The 19,492-nt window shown below is 42.3% G+C and overlaps 1 protein-coding gene across 2 annotated transcripts in view; it reads left to right on the top strand.

Annotated features, from left to right (window-relative positions):
• The window catches only part of LOC138663888 (zinc finger protein OZF-like), a 61,400-nt gene extending 42,232 nt beyond the window's left edge, over window positions 1-19,168 (top strand). For both annotated transcript variants that reach the window (XM_069750257.1, XM_069750258.1), the window contains one exon: window positions 17,985-19,168. In XM_069750257.1, the coding sequence (XP_069606358.1) occupies window positions 17,985-18,985 (1,001 nt within the window). In that variant the 3' untranslated portion in view covers window positions 18,986-19,168. The remainder of the gene's footprint in view (window positions 1-17,984) is intronic.
• The last annotated feature ends 324 nt before the right edge of the window (window positions 19,169-19,492 follow it).

Genomic DNA, 19,492 nt, shown 5'->3' with positions numbered 1-19,492 from the left:
GACGACCTAATGTTATCAAATTGTGTGTCACACCAGTGGGTTCAAACTGCTTAAAGGGAACCTGTCACCCCCAAAATCGAAGGTGAGCTAAGCCCACCGACATCAGGGCCTTATCTACAGCATTCTGTAATGCTGTAGATAAGCCCTCGATGTATCCTGAAAGATGAGCTGCAATGTGAAGACAAGAAGAGGACGTCATTGTAAGAAGATGGGTGGCGCTGGAACTGACTGCGACACCCATCGGACCGGACTACAGCGGGACCGCCCCTGGGTGAGTATAATCTAACCTCTTTTTCTCATCTTTCATGATATATCGGGGGCTTATCTACAGCATTACAGAATGCTGTAGATAAGCCCCTGATGCCGGTGGGCTTAGCTCACCTTCCATTTTGGGGGTGAAAGGTTCCCTTTAATATACTCCTGGATAAAGTCTTTGAGGGGTGCAGTTTACAAAATGGGGTCAGTTGTGGGGGGTTTCTACTGTTTAGGCACATCTCCAAACTCGACATGGCATCCACTCTCACAATTTTGAGATTAAAAAGTCAAACGGTAAATCAATTGGGAGAAGTCAAATATCTTGATAGTGGATAAAGGGGGTGATGACATCCCAATATCAGGGGAAGGTAGTAAGCTGACAGTGGTTTCACAGTTCAAATATTTGGGTGTTCAAGTGTCTATTTCTCTTTCGAGCTACGTGGATCTGAATCTGTCTCCATTGCTGGATAGGTTTAGGAAGAAAATAGGCGTGGTGCAAACTGTACCTTTCAGTGGTGGGAAGGATAAACTTAATCAAAATGATTCTTATGCCCCAATTATTGTATGTATTGCATAATTCCCCCGTTTGGTTGCCACGAAAGTGGTTTCACACCATTAACTCTATATTTCGAGACCTTGTTTGGGGGAAGAAACGGCCAAGAATTGGGCTGGAATTGCTTCAGAGGCCTAAAGATGGGGGGGGTGGACTGGCCCTTCCGATTCCCCGGATCTATTTTTTTTGGCAGCGCAGGGTCAGCAGATGAGAAGTTGGAGAGAGGTGAATGGACTGGGCTCGGTTCAACGGATTTTGGTCTGGTTAGTGGGAAGAGACCCATTGGTTCAGGGATTGGAGGCGGGGGGATTAAGGATAAAAAAAAATTATCTGATTTAAAAAAAAAAAAAAAAAAAGTCAAAAAGTGCTTCTTCCCATCCGAGCTCTGCCGTGCGTACAATCAGTGGTTTACCCCCACATATGGGGCATCAGTGTACTTCGGACACATTGCACAACAACTTTGGGGGTCTAATTTCTCTTGTTACCCTTGGGAAAATAAAAATTTGGGGGTTCAAAGTGCTCACCACACATATAGATAAGTTCCATGGGGGGTCTAGTTTCCAAAATGGTGTCACTTGTGGGGGGTTTCCACTGTTTAGGCACATCAGGGGCTCTCCAAACGCGACATGGCATCCTATCTCAATTCCAGCCAATTCTGCTTTGAAAAAGTCAAACGTCACGCCTTCCTTTCCGAGCTCTGCCGTGTGCCCAAACAGTGTTTTTCCCCACATATGGGGTATCAGGAGAAATTGCACAACAAATTTTGTGGTTCATTTTCTCTTTTGCAAATCGATAAATGGCTGCACTCAATTTTACTGTGCTAAAGCAAGGAAATGTGTGATACATGAAATGTGAATAGCATAATGGCTTGTGAAATCTATGAAAAAACACATGAGATGCTTAGCACAAGATTTGGCCAAAAATTGTGAGCCCATCCACCAAACGTCAAGGTAATCTCAGATCGGATGGGTACCTGAGCTGACTGCCTAGTGTGAACACTTACCTCTGGCTAATAACATGGTAAAGCCTGCATTTATAGGAAGGTTGGAACCAACTGTGTTTGGATGTAATTAAAATCACAGCATGGTGAAGGGCGAGGCGTTCAAGTCAGAAAAAATAGTACATAGTAGATATAGAAAAACTGACTGAACAGCAATTGAGTGCAGCCATTTATCTATTTGCTATATGTCTTTTTTGGTTATGCACCAGTTCAGACTAGATTGCTGTTCAGTCAGTTTCCTCATATTCTCTTGTATACATGTATACATATACATAAATGTATACATTTGTGAAAATAAAAGTTAAATGTTCAATTTTTCCTTCCATATTGCTCGGGTCCCTGTGAAACACGTAAAGGGTTAATAAACTTTTTGAATGTGGTTTTGAGCACCTTGAGGGGTGCAGTTTTAAGAATGGTGTTGCTTTTGGGTATTTTCTGTCATGTACACCCCTCAAAGTGACTTCAAATGTAATGTGGTCCCTAAAAAAATGATTTTGTAAATTTTGTTGTAAAAATGAGAAATCGCTGGCCAACTTTTAACTTCCTAACAAAAAAAATGTGGTTTCCAAAATTGTGTTAATGTAAAGTAAACATGTGGGAAATGTTATTTATTAAGTATTTTGTGTGTCATCACTCTCTGATTTAAGAGCTTAAAAATTCAAAGTTTGAAAATTGCAAAATTTTCGACAAATTTCCATTTTTTTCTAGAAATAAACGCAAGTCATATCGAAGTAATACATGAAGTACAATATGTCACGAAAAACCGTTCTCAGAATCAGTGGGATCTGTTGAAGCGTTCCAGAGTCATAACCTCATAAAGTGACAGTGGTCAGAATTGTAAAAAATTGGCTTGGTCAATAAGCAGCAAATTGGCTCTGTCACCAGGGGGTTAAAAGGGACACCATTCTAAAAACTGCACCCTTCAAGGTGCTCAAAACCACATTATAGAAGTTTATTAACCCTTCAGGTGCTTCATAGGAATTTTTGCAATGTGGAAGAATTTTTTTTATTACTTCAGATACAATTTTTTTTTATTTTGACAAGGGTAACAGGAAAAAATGGACCCCAAAATGTGTTGTGTAATTTCTCCTGAGCATGCCGTTATGCCCATATGCCATTTTGGGCATAACGGCAGAGCTCGGAAGGGAAGGAGTGACATTTGACATATGAATGCAAAATTTGCTGGAACAATTGTCGGGCACCATGTCGCGTTTGCAGAGCCTCTGATGTGTCTAAACAGTGAATATCCCCCACAAGTGACACCTTAGGCCAGTTTTACACGTCAGTGGCTCCGATACATGAGGTGACAGTTTCATCACGTACCGGAGACACTGACTCACGTAGACACTTTGAAAGCAATGTGTCACTGCACATGTCAGCGTGTTTTCACGGACCGTGTGTCTGTGTGCAAAACACGGAGACATGTCAGTGTTCGTGGGAGCGCACGGATTAAACGGACCCATTAAAGTCAATGGGTCCGTGTAATACACGTACCGCACACGGACGCTGTCCGTGTGCAGTCCGTGTGCCGTGCAGGAGACAGCGCTACTGTAAGCGCTGTAAGCGCTGTCCCCCCACGTGGTGCTGAAGCGGCTATTCATATCTTCTCTCCAGCAGCGTTCGCTGGAAAGAAGATATGAAAAATCCTTCTTTTTTTTTTGTCCTCGTGTTTAAAATAAAGATCCCTGTCTCCACCCCCTCCCACACCCTGTGCGCCCCCCGCTGTTACTAAAATACTCACCCGGCTCCCTCGCAGCGTCCTGTCCTTGCCGCACTTTCTCCTGTATGAGCGGTCACGTGGGTCTCCGATTACAGTCATGAATATGCGGCTCCACCTCCCATAGGGTTGGAGCCGTATATTCATTACTGTAATAAGTGGCCCCACGTGACCGCTCATACAGGAGAAGGTGTGGCGAGGACAGGACGCTGGGAGGGAGCCGGGTGAGTATTTTAGTAATAGTGGGGGGCGCACAGGGGGTGGGAGGGGGGTGGCGACAGGGATCTTTATTTTACAGACGAGGAAAAAAAAAAAAAGGATTTTTCATATCTTCTTTCCAGCGAATGCTGCTGGAGAGAAGATATGAATGGCCGCTTCAGCACCAGATGCAGGGGACAGCACTTATCTCTAGCGCTGTCTCCTGCACGCTCCGTGTGGTACCCAGTCGGCACACGGGCGGCACGTGTGCCACACTGATGTGCCACGGGAGCACACGGACACGGATAATTCTGGTACCGATTTTTCCGGTATCGGAATTATCTGGACGTGTGAGACTGGCCTTAAGGAAAGTATTTAGATATGTGTTGAACAAATTGAACGCTCAGGTGCTTCACAGAAGTTTATAACATTGTGCCATAAAAATAAAAAATCTAATTTTCCCCACAAATGTTTTTAGCCCAAAATATTGCATTTTCGTAAGGGTAGCAGGAGAAATTGGACCATACAATTTGTTGTACAATTTCTTCTGAGTGTGCTGATACCCAATATGAGGGGAAAAAAACTACTGTTTGGGCGCTCGGAAGGGAAGGAGCGCCATTTGACTTTCTGAATGTAAAATTTCCTGGAATCATTAGCGGACATCATGTCCCTGTTGGAGAGCCTCTGAGGTGCCTAAACAGTGGAAACTCCCACAAGTGACCCCATTTTGGAAACCAGACCCCTTAAGGAATGCATTTAGATGTGTGGTGAGCATCTTGAAACCACAGGTGCTTCACAGAAGTTTATAGCGTTGAGCTGTGAAAATAATAAAATTATATTTTCTCCACAAAAAAAAATGTTATATTCGCCCCACTTATTGCATTTTCATGAGGGTAACAGGATAAAGTGCACCATGCAATTTGTTGTATAATTTCTCCTGATCACGCGATACCCCATATGTGGGGGAATACTACTTTTGAGGCACAGTGCAAAGCACAGAAGGGAAGACGCCATATTGGAGTTCAGATTTTGCTGTTATGGTTCGAGGGTTTCATGTCACATTGGCAGAGCCCCTGAGGTGCCAGAACAACAGAAACCCCCTATATGTGAACTCATTTTACAAACCACATTCCCCAATGAATTCATCTAGGGGTGCAGTGATCATATTGACACCACATGTGCCTCACGGAATTTTATACCACTGAGCGGTGAAGAAAGAATAAATTACATTTTTACAGTTAAAATGTTGTTTAATCCCCAAGTTTTTAATTTTTCAAGGGCTAATGGGAATTTTTTTTTATACAACAAACTGAGGTCTATTTTTTCTTGAATGCATCAATACCCTACATGTAATCGGTAAATATATTTCAGGCACAGTGCAAAGCTCAGAAGGCAAGGAGTGCAAGATTTTACTGTTATGGCTTGCAGGTGCCATGACCCACTGGTTTCTGCCCTGATGAAGAAGCCCTGCACGACCTCAAAATTTGTTGACCCTGTAAACCTGTTTTATTAACAAATTTTTATCCATTAGAAACCATTGTATATTCATCAGCAGCAGCGCAGAAGTGACATCTCCCTCCCGATTGTTTATGATCCACTGGGAGAGCCCATCAGGTGCCAGGAAAGTTGAACCCCCCCTCATAAGTGACCCCAATTTACAAACCACACCTCTCAATTAATTCATCTAGGGGTGCAGTCATCATATTGACACCACGGATATGTCACAATTTTATACCATTGGGCAGTGAAGAAAAAATAACTAAATTTTCTTTTAACCTCAGATTTTACATTTTCACACAAGAAGTGGATAAAAATGGCACCATAATTTGTCCCACAATTTCTACTGAACGTGGCAATTCTCCATATGCAGCTGTACAGTACTATTTAGCCATACGGAGAGACTTGGGAGGAATGGAGAGCTATTTGTACCTGGAGTGCAGATTTTCCTAGAAGAGTTTGAGGACTCCATATACAGAGCCCCTAATTGCTAGAAGAGCAGATTCCCCCCTCAAGTGACCCCAATTTGGAAATTATACCTCTTTGGTAATTTATCTACAGGTGTAACGACAATTTTGACTCCATGGGTATTTTCCAGAAACAAGCAGCAATGAATGTTGCCGAGTGAAACTGTCGTAGTACGTTATGCCCAGCCCGTGCTTCTGGAGACATGCACCGTAAGTTAGGCGGGCTCTCATCGCTTCAGAAATGCCAAACATGTGGACGCTAAATGTGGTTTAGGTACACTGTGGGGCTCAGAAGGGAAAGGGGCATTTGGATTTGGGAGTGTTTGCGGAACTTCTTTTGGATGGTGAGGAGCCATTTCGCTTGTCCAGAGCCTTTGTGCTATCAGTAATGTGGAAGCCCCCGATATTTCCATTAACAGATGATAGACCTGAGTGAGGGCTTGCTTTTTTTTTGTGGCTTGTGTTGAAGCTTTTATTGGGAACATTTTACATAAAGTTATGGATCACATTTATCTGGCACTCTACACCAGGGCCAGACTGGGACTAAAATTCAGCCCTGGCATTTGAAGTCACACAGGCCCACTTGTCACATGGTGACTGTATAATATCTTTGTACACTTGTAGGTTACAAGAAGTGAGGGGAGTGTAACCCGACTATATAACATAATTACAGCTGTATCCAGCCCCATAGAATGTAATGCAGCACAGCCCCCATAGAATGTAATGCAGCACAGACCCCATAGAATGTAATACAGCACAGCCCCCATAGAATGTAATGCAGCCAGTCCCCATAGAATGTAATGCAGCACAGCCCCATAGAATGTAATGTAGCCCAGCCCCATAGAATGTAATGCAGCCAGCCCCCATAGAATGTAATACAGCACAGGCCCCATAGAATGTAATACAGCACAGGCCCCATAGAATGTAATGCAGCACAGACCCCATAGAATGTAATGCAGCACAGCCCCCATAGAATGTAATGCAGCCAGTCCCCATAGAATGTAATGCAGCACAGCCCCATAGAATGTAATGCAGCCCAGCCCCATAGAATGTAATGCAGCCAGCCCCCATAGAATGTAATACAGCACAGGCCCCATAGAATGTAATACAGCACAGGCCCCATAGAATGTAATGCAGCACAGCCCCCATAGAATGTAATGTAGCCATTCCCCATAGAATGTAATGCAGCACAGCCCCATAGAATGTAATGCAGCACAGCCCCATAGAATGTAATGCGGCCAGCCCCCATAGAATGTAATACAGCACAGGCCCCATAGAATGTAATACAGCACAGGCCCCATAGAATGTAATGCAGCCAAGCCCCCATAGAATGTAATGCAGCACAGCCCCATAGAATGTAATGCAGCACAGCCCCTATAGAATGTAATGCAGCACAGCCCCCATAGAATGTAATGCAGCCCAGTCCCCATAGAATGTAATACAGCACAGGCCCCATAGAATGTAATGCAGCACAGCCCCCATAGAATGTAATACAGCACAGGCCCCATAGAATGTAATGCAGCCAAGCCCCCATAGAATGTAATGCAGCCAGTTCCCATAGGATATAATGCAGTACAGCCCCCATAGAATGTAATGCAGCACAGCCCCATAGAATGTAATGCAGCACAGCCCCTATAGAATGTAATGCAGCACAGCCCCCATAGAATGTAATGCAGCCCAGTCCCCATAGAATGTAATACAGCACAGGCCCCATAGAATGTAATGCAGCACAGCCCCCATAGAATGTAATACAGCACAGGCCCCATAGAATGTAATGCAGCCAAGCCCCCATAGAATGTAATGCAGCCAGTTCCCATAGGATGTAATGCAGCACAGCCACCATACAATATAATGCAGCCCCCCTCCCCAATAGCCCCACAATCCAGTTATCACTCATTGATATATAATAATATTAAAAAAAAACACTCTACTTACCTTTCCTCTTGCCCCGCACTGCTCCTGGCTCCGGTCTCAGCAGCTGCAGTCTGCCCGCCCGGTCACACAGCAGGCGCCCGATGATATGACGTCATCGCGCACCTGCAGTGTCAGCGGCAGGCAGAGCGGGGAATGATGGGAGAGTGAGCGACCGCAGACGCTCTCTCTCCTCCATCATTGCATTCAACTGTACCGGCGTCTATGACGCCGGTATAGTTGAATGCGGGGCCGGGAGTGTGCCAACAGCGGGGGGAGTGTGCCGACAGCGGCACACTCGAGTAGCCCACTACTGCCAACGGCCCTTCTGGCATTTGCCAGAACTGCCTGATGGCCAGTCCGGCCCTGCTCTACACTGAGCACTAACTCTACACTGAGATTTAAATCTCTATGAGTGACGTGAATCAGATGAAACCCCCAAGGGATCCATTCACAATAATGAGGCAACAGAGTTGCTCTGGACTCCATATGGCCTCTGTTCAGTGGTGTCCTTTTTTCAGAAGTGCACAAAGCTGTGGCCGACAGCACTTTTATGCAATCCTAAAAAGACAGACACTGCTGGATCACAGTTCAGATGGCGTCCACAGTGCCTCCATCTACCGCATTATAGGGAATCTTTTACCAGAGGTTCTGTATGAATCACACATTTCAGAGATTTACTTTGAAACTCCAGTGCAAGCACTTGTCGCAGAGCGCAGGATAAATGTGCGCCGAGCCTTACTGTGATCTTTTGGATGCAGAGCGAAGAAATCAACAGCAGGTGGAGAATTGATTTTATTTATTTTTTATGCCGTTCCTCGTGCAGAATAAGTGATTAGGCGACTTTATTCTTTGAGTTGGTGCGATTAGAGCGATACCAGATTTATATCGGGTTTGGCTGCTGTCACACATGAAAAGATACTTTTTATCGCAAAAAAATAGTTTTTTCATCACCATATTTTGAGAGCTAGAATTTTTCCAAATTTTGACCCACAGAGTAATGTGAAGATTTGTTTTTTTGCGGGAAGAGCTTATGTTTTTATTGGTACCATTTTCAGGCACATGACTTTTTTGATTGTTTCTATTCCGATTTTTGGGAGGGGTATTTAAGCCGTTTCGTGTGTGGTAAAATTGATAAGGCAGTTTTATAATTTGGGTTAATACAATTACAGCGATACCGCAGTTATATATTTTTTTCTTATGTTTTGACGCTTTTACATAATTGAAAACTATTTTATAGAAAAAGTAATTGTTTGCATCGCTTTATTCTGAGAGCTATCAGTTTTTTATTTTTCCACTGATGGAGCGGTTTAGCGGCTTGTTTTTTGTTGGACAAGATATTTTCAGCGGTACCATGTTTATTTATAGCCATCTTTTTTTATAGCGTTTTATTGCACTTTTGTTCGTGATATGATGATAAAGCATTGTTTTTTGCCCTTTTTTTTGTTGTTTTTTTTGAGGTGTTCACTAAAGGGGGTAACTAGTGGGACAGTTTTATAGGTTGGGTTGTTGCGGACAAGACGATACCAAATACATGTTATTTTATTGTTTATATTTTTTTCATAGAAATATTTACCGTATTTATAGATACAATATCGTTTGATTTTTTTGATTTTTGATCTTTTAAAAAAATATTTTTACAATTATTTTAAAAAATTTTTTTTAACTGTTTTACTTTGTCCCACTATGGGACAATCAGTTTTTGCAGGCTCATCGCTTGTATAGTATGGAGATGCAGCAGCATCCCCATACGATGCAAACTGTCAGTTCTGCATTGACAGAGAAAGTTGCTTATCATGCACTGCACATGATCAAGCAATTTTCCTAGCTCTGGTGACTCGAATGTCATCATGACAACATCTGGTCACCATGGCAACAATTGGGACCCCACGGGGTCTCTGATCCAAAGGCAGATGGGCTGTTATCCCTCTGCCGGCGCCCGGAATGTTGCGATCACTTTCGATCTCAGAATTCAGGGGGTTAAAGTGCAGGGAGCGGTGCATGGCTGCTCCTGTCACTTAGTGGCGATCGCCTGCGCACAGCCTGTGTGCGCGGGCAATTGCGATGAAACAATAATCCCTCCCTGGTCAAATAGGCCCAGGGCACAGGGACATAGTAACATAACATCGTAACATAGTTAGTAAGGCCGAAAAAAGACATTTGTCCATCCAGTTCAGCCTATATTCCATCATAATAAATCCCCAGATCTACGTCCTTCTACAGAACCTAATAATTGTATGATACAATATTGTTCTGCTCCAGGAAGACATCCAGGCCTCTCTTGAACCCCTCGACTGAGTTCGCCATCACCACCTCCTCAGGCAAGCAATTCCAGATTCTCACTGCCCTAACGGTAAAGAATCCTCTTCTATGTTGGTGGAAAAACCTTCTCTCCTCCAGACGCAAAGAATGCCCCCTTGTGCCCGTCACCTTCCTTGGTATAAACAGATCCTCAGCGAGATATTTGTATTGTCCCCTTATATACTTATACATGGTTATTAGATCGCCCCTCAGTCGTCTTTTTTCTAGACTAAATAATCCTAATTTCGCTAATCTATCTGGGTATTGTAGTTCTCCCATCCCCTTTATTAATTTTGTTGCCCTCCTTTGTACTCTCTCTAGTTCCATTATATCCTTCATGAGCACCGGTGCCCAAAACTGGACACAGTACTCCATGTGCGGTCTAACTAGGGATTTGTACAGAGGCAGTATAATGCTCTCATCATGTGTATCCAGACCTCTTTTAATGCACCCCATGATCCTGTTTGCCTTGGCAGCTGCTGCCTGGCACTGGCTGCTCCAGGTAAGTTTATCATTAACTAGGATCCCCAAGTCCTTCTCCCTGTCAGATTTACCCAGTGGTTTCCCATTCAGTGTGTAATGGTGATATTGATTCCTTCTTCCCATGTGTATAACCTTACATTTATCATTGTTAAACCTCATCTGCCACCTTTCAGCCCAAGTTTACAACTTATCCAGATCCATCTGTAGCAGAATACTATCTTCTCTTGTATTAACTGCTTTACATAGTTTTGTATCATCTGCAAATATCGATATTTTACTGTGTAAACCTTCTACCAGATCATTAATGAATATTTTGAAGAGAACAGGTCCCAATACTGACCCCTGCGGTACCCCACTGGTCACAGCGACCCAGTTAGAGACTATACCATTTATAACCACCCTCTGCTTTCTATCACTAAGCCAGTTACTAACCCATTTACACACATTTTCCCCCAGACCAAGCATTCTCATTTTGTGTACCAACCTCTTGTGCGGCACGGTATCAAACGCTTTGGAAAAATCGGGACGTATTATGACATCAGATGTCAGAAAGGGGTTAATCTGCAAATTGAAATGACAGCATGTGAAATATGTGCTGACAACTTAGAAAGTCATTAGAACAATAATATTACCCATACAGGTGACCTCTAGGTAAACGAGAGGGTAATGATGCTGTTGCCTACCTAGAATCCTGACATCTTTTTTATTCTACTTTCTTTTTTTTTTTTTTATTCAAATAAATTTTTTATTAAGAATAACAAGATAAATGACATGTTACATTCTCATTTTCAATGCAAAGTTTCCCCCCCCCCCCCCTTCAAACATTCCCCTTCAATCCCACCACCCCCCAACCCCACCCAACAAAGCAGCTCACCTTGCTTAGCACTTCCATCATTAGACCAATATACTATCTAATCCCTCAGCCAATAATATAAGCCACATTTAACATTACCATTAATTAGGAACCTTAATTACCTCTCCCTCTATAATACCTCTATCCCATAGCAATCCACGGAGACCACATTTTATTGAACATTTCGATTTTCCTTCTTTTTTTATAAAACCCCTTTTCCAGTGTCAGGCCCTGCTTCACATACTGGAGGAATTCTCTTGACGGCGGTTCTTCCCTAATCCAATTTCGAGCTATTACCTTCCTAGCCATGTATAACAATCTGGCAATAGCTATCTTTAGGTTGTTATCCACTCCAATCTCATCCACACATCCCAACAAGCACACTATAGGATCCCTTGGCACCTTACATCCATACGCACCTTCCACATGGCTCAAAACTACCACCCAAAAAGCAGCCAGTTTCGGACACGTCCACATCATATGGAGTATATCAGCATCTGCAGTTTTACACCTCGGGCATTCAGAATCATCACGCAAACCAGCCTTATATAGCACCATCGGTGACTTATAAACCCTGTGTATCACATAGAGCTGTGACAGTCTATACGGTTCGCTCAGTGACAATCGTGGGACCCATTCTAGCACCGACTCCCAAGTCTCATTCTCCATTGGACCCAGATCCCTCTCCCACTTAGCTCTCGCCATTATTGGAAACCCCAATAGGAAAGTGTGCAACAGATCTTTATACAAAGTAGATATGACTCCCCCAGTAGTCCCTTCATTACACACATACTCCAGTACTATATCCCTCTGAATTCCAATACCTCCGTTCCTACTCTGAGCTCCAAAAGCATGCCTCATCTGCAAATACTGATACTCCCCTGCAGTCCCAAGACCAAATTCCGCCTGCAATTGGGAAAATGATTTCAATTCACCTCGCTCAATTATTTGATACACGTATTGAATCCCTTTGACTTGCCATTCTGTCCGTACCCCCAGTGCCTCAAACTCCTGTAAGTTGCTGTTATGCCATAGCGGTGAGAATCTAGTCAAATCCGTGACCCCCCGTATATGTCTCAGCCTACCCCACAGCCTGCGTATCAACAACACAGTCGGGTATAATTTCCCCAGAGCCCCCAGGGATCCATCCTCCAAACATTGTACGACTGGCCTTCTTTTTGTCACCACTTCCATCAGCCGCTGTACCGCCCCAGATGACCCTTCATGCGCCCAGCCTTTTAAATGCTGACTCTGGGCTGCAAGAAAATATATTTCAGGGTTAGGCAATGCCAGTCCCCCATCTTCCTTGGGTCGCTGAAGTGTCTCCAGTTTGATACGTGGATGCTGTCTCCCCCATATCAAATTCCTGAACAGAGAGTTAATCTGTCTAAATCTCCCGCGTGGTATCCAAACTGGTGCATTATGAAGAATATACAGTATTTTTGGCATCAAAATCATTTTAATAAGATTCACCCTACCTACCACAGATAAATGCAGTTTAAGCCAAGCATCCGCTTTCGCTTTAAGAACACCTAAGATTGGAGTCAGATTTCTATGTATATAGTCAGTAACAGGCATAGATATCCATATTCCAAGGTACTTAAATTGGCTAGTCACCTCCAGTCGCCCATCCTCCAGTGGCTCCCCACCATCATCATCCACCTTAAACAAGACAGACTTACTCCAGTTTATCCTAAGTCCCGACACCGATCCGAAACGCTCAATAATCCCAATGGCTCCCTCCAAGGACGTACCTGGGTCAGCCAGAAAGAGCAGAATGTCATCCGCATACAACGCCACCCTTTCTTCAATCATCCCATATTTAAACCCAGTCACCTCATCAGACCGTCGAAGCTTAGCAGCCAGCGGTTCCACAGCCAGAGCAAACAAGAGGAGAGAGCGGACACCCCTGTCTCGTCCCTCTAGCCAGTTGTATGGTCCGTGATAACTTCCCATTTACCCTAACCCTAGCCATCGGCATCGAGTACATTAGTCGAATCCAGGATATGAACTGCGGTCCAAACCCCATATTTTATTCTACTTTCTCTATTTCCATACTGCTGTTTTATTATTATTATTATTATTATTATTATTAATAATAATAATAATAATAATAATAATAATATAATTATTTATATAGCACCATTGACTCCATGGTCCTGTACATGAGGTGGGGTTCCATAGAAAATAAAGATATCGCTTACAGTAAAAGAACTAATAATGACCGACTGGTACAGAGAAAAGAGGACCCTGCCTTTGCGGGCTTACATTCCACAGGATGGTGGTAAGGAGACGTTAGGTTGTGGGGGTTGCAGCAGCTCCTGTGTTGGTGAGGAGGCAGTGGGGTCATTTCAGGCTGTGAGCTTTATTGAAGAGGTGAGTTTTCAAGTTTCAGCTGAAGGATTTGAATGTGGTGGATAATCGGACGTGTTGGGGCACAGAATTCCAGAGGAGGATGGGGGGATATTTGTGAGAAGTCTTGGAGGCGATTGAGTGAGGAACAAATAAGTATGAAGGAGGCCTTGGGAGGACCGGAGATTGCGTGAGGGAAGATATTGGGAAATTTGTTTGGAAATATATGGAGGAGACAGGTTATGGATTTTTTTTTTTTGTAGATCAGTATTAGTAATTTGAACTGGATATGCTGAGGAATTGGGAGCCAGTGAAGAGATGTGCAGAGGAGAGAAGCGGAGGAGTAGCGAGGAGAGAGATGAATTATTCGGGCAGCAGAGTTAAGGATGGACTGGAGAGGCGCAAGAGTGTTAGCAGGGAGGCCACAGAAAAGGATGTTGCAGGAGCTGGAGGCGACAGGAGGTTAAAAGAGTTTGGATGTGCGGTTTGAAGAACAGGGCAGAGTCAAGGTTTACTCAAAGGCAGTGGATTTCCGGTACTAGGTAAGGCATGATATAATTTATTGTGATAGACAGATAGATCAGATCAGGAAGATATGTGGGATGGAGGAAAGATGATGAGTTCAGATTTGTCCAAATTGAGTTTGAGGAAGCGAGAGGAGGAGGAGATGGCTGATAGACACTCTGGAATTCTGGACAGCATAGAGGTGACGTCTGGGCTAGAGATGTAGATCTGAGTGTCATCAGCGTATAGGTGGTACTGGAAGCCATAGGATTTTGAGTTGTCCCAGGCCAAGAGTATAGATTTAGAAGAGTAGGGGGTCCTAGGACAGAGCCTTGAGGGACTCCAACAGAGAGAGGGCAGGATGAGGATATAGTTTGGGAGTGGGAGTTGCTGAACGTGCGGTTGGAAAGGTGTGAGGTGATCCAGGAAAGGGCAAGGTCTTTGGCGCCAAAGGAAGAGAGGATCTGTAGTAGGAGGCAGTGCTTAACTGTGTAAAAGGCTGAGGACAGGTCTAGAAGGAAGAGTTTAGAGAATTGTCTGTTTGCTTTGGCTGTAATTAGGTCGTTAGTAATTTTAGTTAGGGCAGTTTCAGTGTAATAATTAGGACGGAAACCAGATTGTAGATTGTCGAACAGCAGAGAGTGTGTGGGTGTCTAGATGTGCAAGGTTTCTGTGGGGGTGCGCTATTTGCTCGACATGGGTGACAGGTGAGCAGGACAGGAATGGAAAAGTGAGTAGATGGTGGTCAGATAGAGGGAGAGGGGTTGTGAAGTTAGATAGGGAGCAGAGACGGGTGAAGATCAGGTCTAATATTTGTCCATCTGTGTGGCTGAGGAGGACCACTGAGTAAGTCCAAAAAAGAAGTAAGCGATAGAAGTTTGGCTGTTTGTGCTCATATGATTGCTACAAGACCAGGTCCCATCTTTCTGGTCAAACTTCCTTTTATAACTGAGACATCATTCAAGTTAGAGCCAAGAGAGAATTTCTCTTTTTCTCTCTCCATTTTTTCTTTATATGCTCAAATATAACAGACACATAAACACAAAAATATAAAACTTATTACAATAAATATTATTTGTTCAGCGTAAACTCTTGGTAAAGTTATTGAAACCTTTTTTTTTTTTTTTTATATAATTTTCTGGTGGCAATTGTCCTACTTCCCATGAAGTCACGTGGACATAGCAGTTCCTTCTCTTTCGCTCTGGTGCCTGATGAAGAGACCTTAAGTCTTGAAAGCTTGCTTTGTAATATCACTTATTTTATTTTTGTTCGCCATTAGAAGGTTTCATAGCAAAATACGGGGTGCATAACCTTGTCTGTGTGAACCATGAACTAACCAAAAGAAAAAAGATTAGACTAATAATGGTATGCACATCCACATTGTAATAAGAAAATAGAAAAAACCTTTATTGCACCACAGACAAAACAATAATAAAGCCATTTAAAAGCATACATACATGACCAATAAACCAACACCCCTCCAGGCTATATAAGCCATGAAAATAAGACAATATATGGATAATGGCTATGGACACAAACACATGTCAATATAAGATCATGGTCCATGCAACCTTGTGAACACATGTGCGTAAAGAAAATATATACCAACGACAGCCCATATTGTATCAAGATTGTAATATGATCACGAATGCAGAGTATCAAATTGATGCACAGCCAAATGATTATTATCAGTGATGTACCTGAACAGTTGTATATGGCACAGTATGGGAAACATGCAGCAATATGCAATGAATCCCAACATGCAGATTCGTTCCCCTAGTTGCTTATGGGGGTCAATTCCCACAATTGTAGGACCCCATATAGAAATAATGTGAAGAAAAAATGCCAAGATAACAATTGTATAGCAAATCTGGGAAATGGGGCCCAAAAATACAACCTGACAGGAAATTATCCGGTGTGACACATGAAAGTCTGAAGAGGCTATAATTGCCTATGGACTGTCAAAATAGTAGCCATAATGCCGGTTCCTAGGAGGATAATCAAATCCAGGTCGGCTTAAGATGCAAAGCAGGAGGAGGGGTGAGGTAAAGGCCCCACGCGTATCGCTGCCGCCGCAGCTTCGTCAGGGGAAGTAAATATGGGAAAGACACATGAGGTTTAAATAAGGGTATTAATTGGTTTAAAAGAACATACTGGTGTGGAATCATGGTGTGTTGGCGCCGGCTCGCTGAGACTGCCGGAGCGTGGGTAACGTGTTCGGCTAAAGCCAAAAGTGTTGCCGTTGTCATGGTGCGTCTTGCACACGCGCAGTGGCAACACTTAGTGGGGTGCAAAGCGCAGGCGCTGGTACCAGCTAGAATATGTGTGAAAAAGGGTTATCTAATGTTGTAGATAAGCGCCCGATGTAACCTGAAAGGTAAGAAAAACAAGTTAGATTATACTCACCCAGAGGCGTTCCCGGTCCAGTCGGATTGGTGTCGCTGTCTGGGTCCGGCGCCTCCCACCTTCATACAATGACATCCTCTTCTTTGCTTCCTGTCGCAGCTCCTGCGCAGTCGTACTTTGTCTGCCCTGTTCAGGGTCAGAGAGGCCCGGCACCTGCTCACTGCAGTACTTTGCCTGTCCTTTTAAAATATAGGATTGACTGTTGAGGGCAGAGCAAAGAGCTGGGTACATGTGGATCAAAGTACATGAAAATAGTTGAGCATAAAGACACTTAGACCCTCTAACGCGCGTTTCGTTTAGTGCTTCCTCACACCCTTTCGAAATGTTCAACCTTTAAATTTGTACTCCCTTAAAATAGAAAATGATGTTTCACAAAAAGGTTAATTATAAACATTTTCGGGGTTTCAGCAACTTTTTCTATTTACGGTATTTTTAGAGCATATACAAAACCTATTAATTTTTATTTATTTATTTTTTTAGACTGGATCACTTTTGAAATTACTTCGAGGCGCCTGTACTGTAGAAAATTTAACTCTTAGTATCAAAAAGCTCATTCGGGAAGTTTGTTAACCCTTTAGGTGTAACACAATAGCACAAATTATTATTTTTTTTCCCCACTAAGAGTAATAGGAAGAACTAGACCCCGCAAATTGATTTTTAAACTTGTCATAAATATGATAATACTGTATTGTTGCAGTCTACTGTCTGGGAACATGGCAGGGCTCAGAGTGGAAGGAGAGGCATTTCGGCTATGAGAATGCAGATTTTGCTGGAATAATTTGCCAATACCATTTGCAGATCAACTACAAGAATTACAGAACAGTAGAAAGCCCGATAAAGTGACTCCATTTTTCTAATGGAATTCATAGGAGTAGTGACTATTTTGACTCCACGAGCACTTTCTGGAAAACATAATAGATGTTGCAGGTTAAAAATTGCAAATATGCCATTTTAGTGCCTGATACATAGTGCCCAGCTCGTATTTATAGAGACATGCACAACATAAATTTTTAAGTGTGTTCTTCTCAGTACAGCAATGCCAAAAATATGGACACTTACAGTGTTTGGGCATATGGCAAGGCTCAGAAGCAAGGGGGACATTTTGTCATTGGGGAATGGTATTTGCTAGATTGGTTGTTACTTTTCAAGAATCATTGAGCAAACCCTCTAGTTTTCCATTGAAAGATGATGGACCTGAGTAGGGGCTTGTTTATGAAGGAGGAGTAGAATTTTTTTTTCTATCATTTTGGACCACAAATCATTTTTTAGTGGCTTCTTATTCCAATATTAGGGATGTCCTTTGTGCAAAGATAGTCGAATTTCTTGGTCTACTGGAACGTGCTCTGAGGTCTGTTAGATTGTGTACTGTTTTTGTCTTAGTAAACCAATTTTTCTACATAAATTGCAATTTCTTTGGATATTTTATCTAGAAATGTAAAAATATAATTAAGGATATTTTATTAAATAATTGTTTTTATTCTTGGCAGACGACTGTACCTGGAGATCAGAGGGACACCAGACATCTTCAGTTTTTAAATCCGATGACATTGATATCTCACAAGATATAACTGAAGTGAATGCCATTACTCCAGATATTTCATCGCCCCTTCATAGCAAAGATCTATCATCTGATCCTTTTAAACAAGACTTATCTCCTAATGCTTCAAAAACTATTCAGAAAAATAAAAACCACAAAAGAGGCGTTACAAATCAAATTGCACTTACAAAAAAGAAGCCATTTTCAAATTCAAAGAATGAAAAATGTTTTTACTGTAAAAGTTTTTTTGTTAAACATCAAAAAATTCACAGAGAAGTGAAAAGATTTTCTTGTTCAGAGTGTTTGAAATATTATAACCAGAAATCACACCTTGTTATACACCAGAGAACTCACACAGGGGAGAAGCCATTTTTATGTTTAGAATGTGGGAAATGTTTTGTAAGGAAGGCACATCTTATTACACACCAGAGAATTCACACAGGGGAGAAACCTTTTTCATGTTCAGAATGTGAGAAATGTTTTAATCAGATATCAGGTTTAGTTATGCATCAGAGAACTCACACAGGGGAGAAACCTTTTTCATGTTCAGAATGTGGGAAATGTTTTAATCAGAGATCATGTTTAGTTATGCATCAGAGAACTCACACAGGGGAGAAACCTTTTTTATGTTCAGAATGTGGGAAATGTTTTCCAAGGAAATCAAGTCTTGTTATTCACCAGACAACTCACACAGGGAAGAAACATTTTTCATGTTCAGAATGTGGGAAATGTTTTCCAAGCAAATCAAATCTTGTTATTCACCAGAAAACTCACACAGGGAAGAAACCTTTTTCATGTTCTGAATGTGGGAAATCTTTTACAAGTAAATCATATCTTGCTTCACATCAGAGAACTCACACAGGAGAGAATCCATTTTCATGTGAAACATGTGGGAAATGCTTTGTTCAGAAATCAAATCTTGTGAAACATCAGAAAACTCACATAGGGTAGAGAAACATTTTTCATGTTCAGAATGTGGGAAATGTTTTGTAGCTCAATCTAGTCTTGTTAAACAGGGCTGTGGAGTTGGTAAGCCACAGTTACGACTCCGACTCCTGGATTTTATCAGGATATCCGACTCCGACTCCAATTCCTTCATAAATGGCCAATTTGTAACAATAAATTTACTGTTATAAAATATTAGCATCGTGCTTATTCAGTTTCTCACCGTCATATAAGTAATCAGACCACTTAGAGCAAAAACTATATTTATTAGAATATAGCAAATTACTTACAAGAGTTTAGAAAAGTTAATATGCAATTAACACTGTTATGCAGTTAATAAGAAGAAATCTATAAATTGTCAAACTTCTTTATTTTTTTTTTAGTGCACATGAAAAATTCTGCTGAAATGTACTGGCTGTGTTCTTTGATGGGGATGACTCTTCTATGCGGGAACGCTTTGCACGGTCCTTGTGATCCAAATATTTTTCGAAATTAAATTCTTCATCAGTTGAT

This window comes from Ranitomeya imitator, chromosome 2 (assembly GCF_032444005.1).
Source record: "Ranitomeya imitator isolate aRanImi1 chromosome 2, aRanImi1.pri, whole genome shotgun sequence".
Lineage (NCBI taxonomy): Eukaryota > Metazoa > Chordata > Amphibia > Anura > Dendrobatidae > Ranitomeya > Ranitomeya imitator.
Note: the sequence above shows the minus strand (reverse complement) of the source record. Positions and strands in the feature narration are given on the sequence as shown.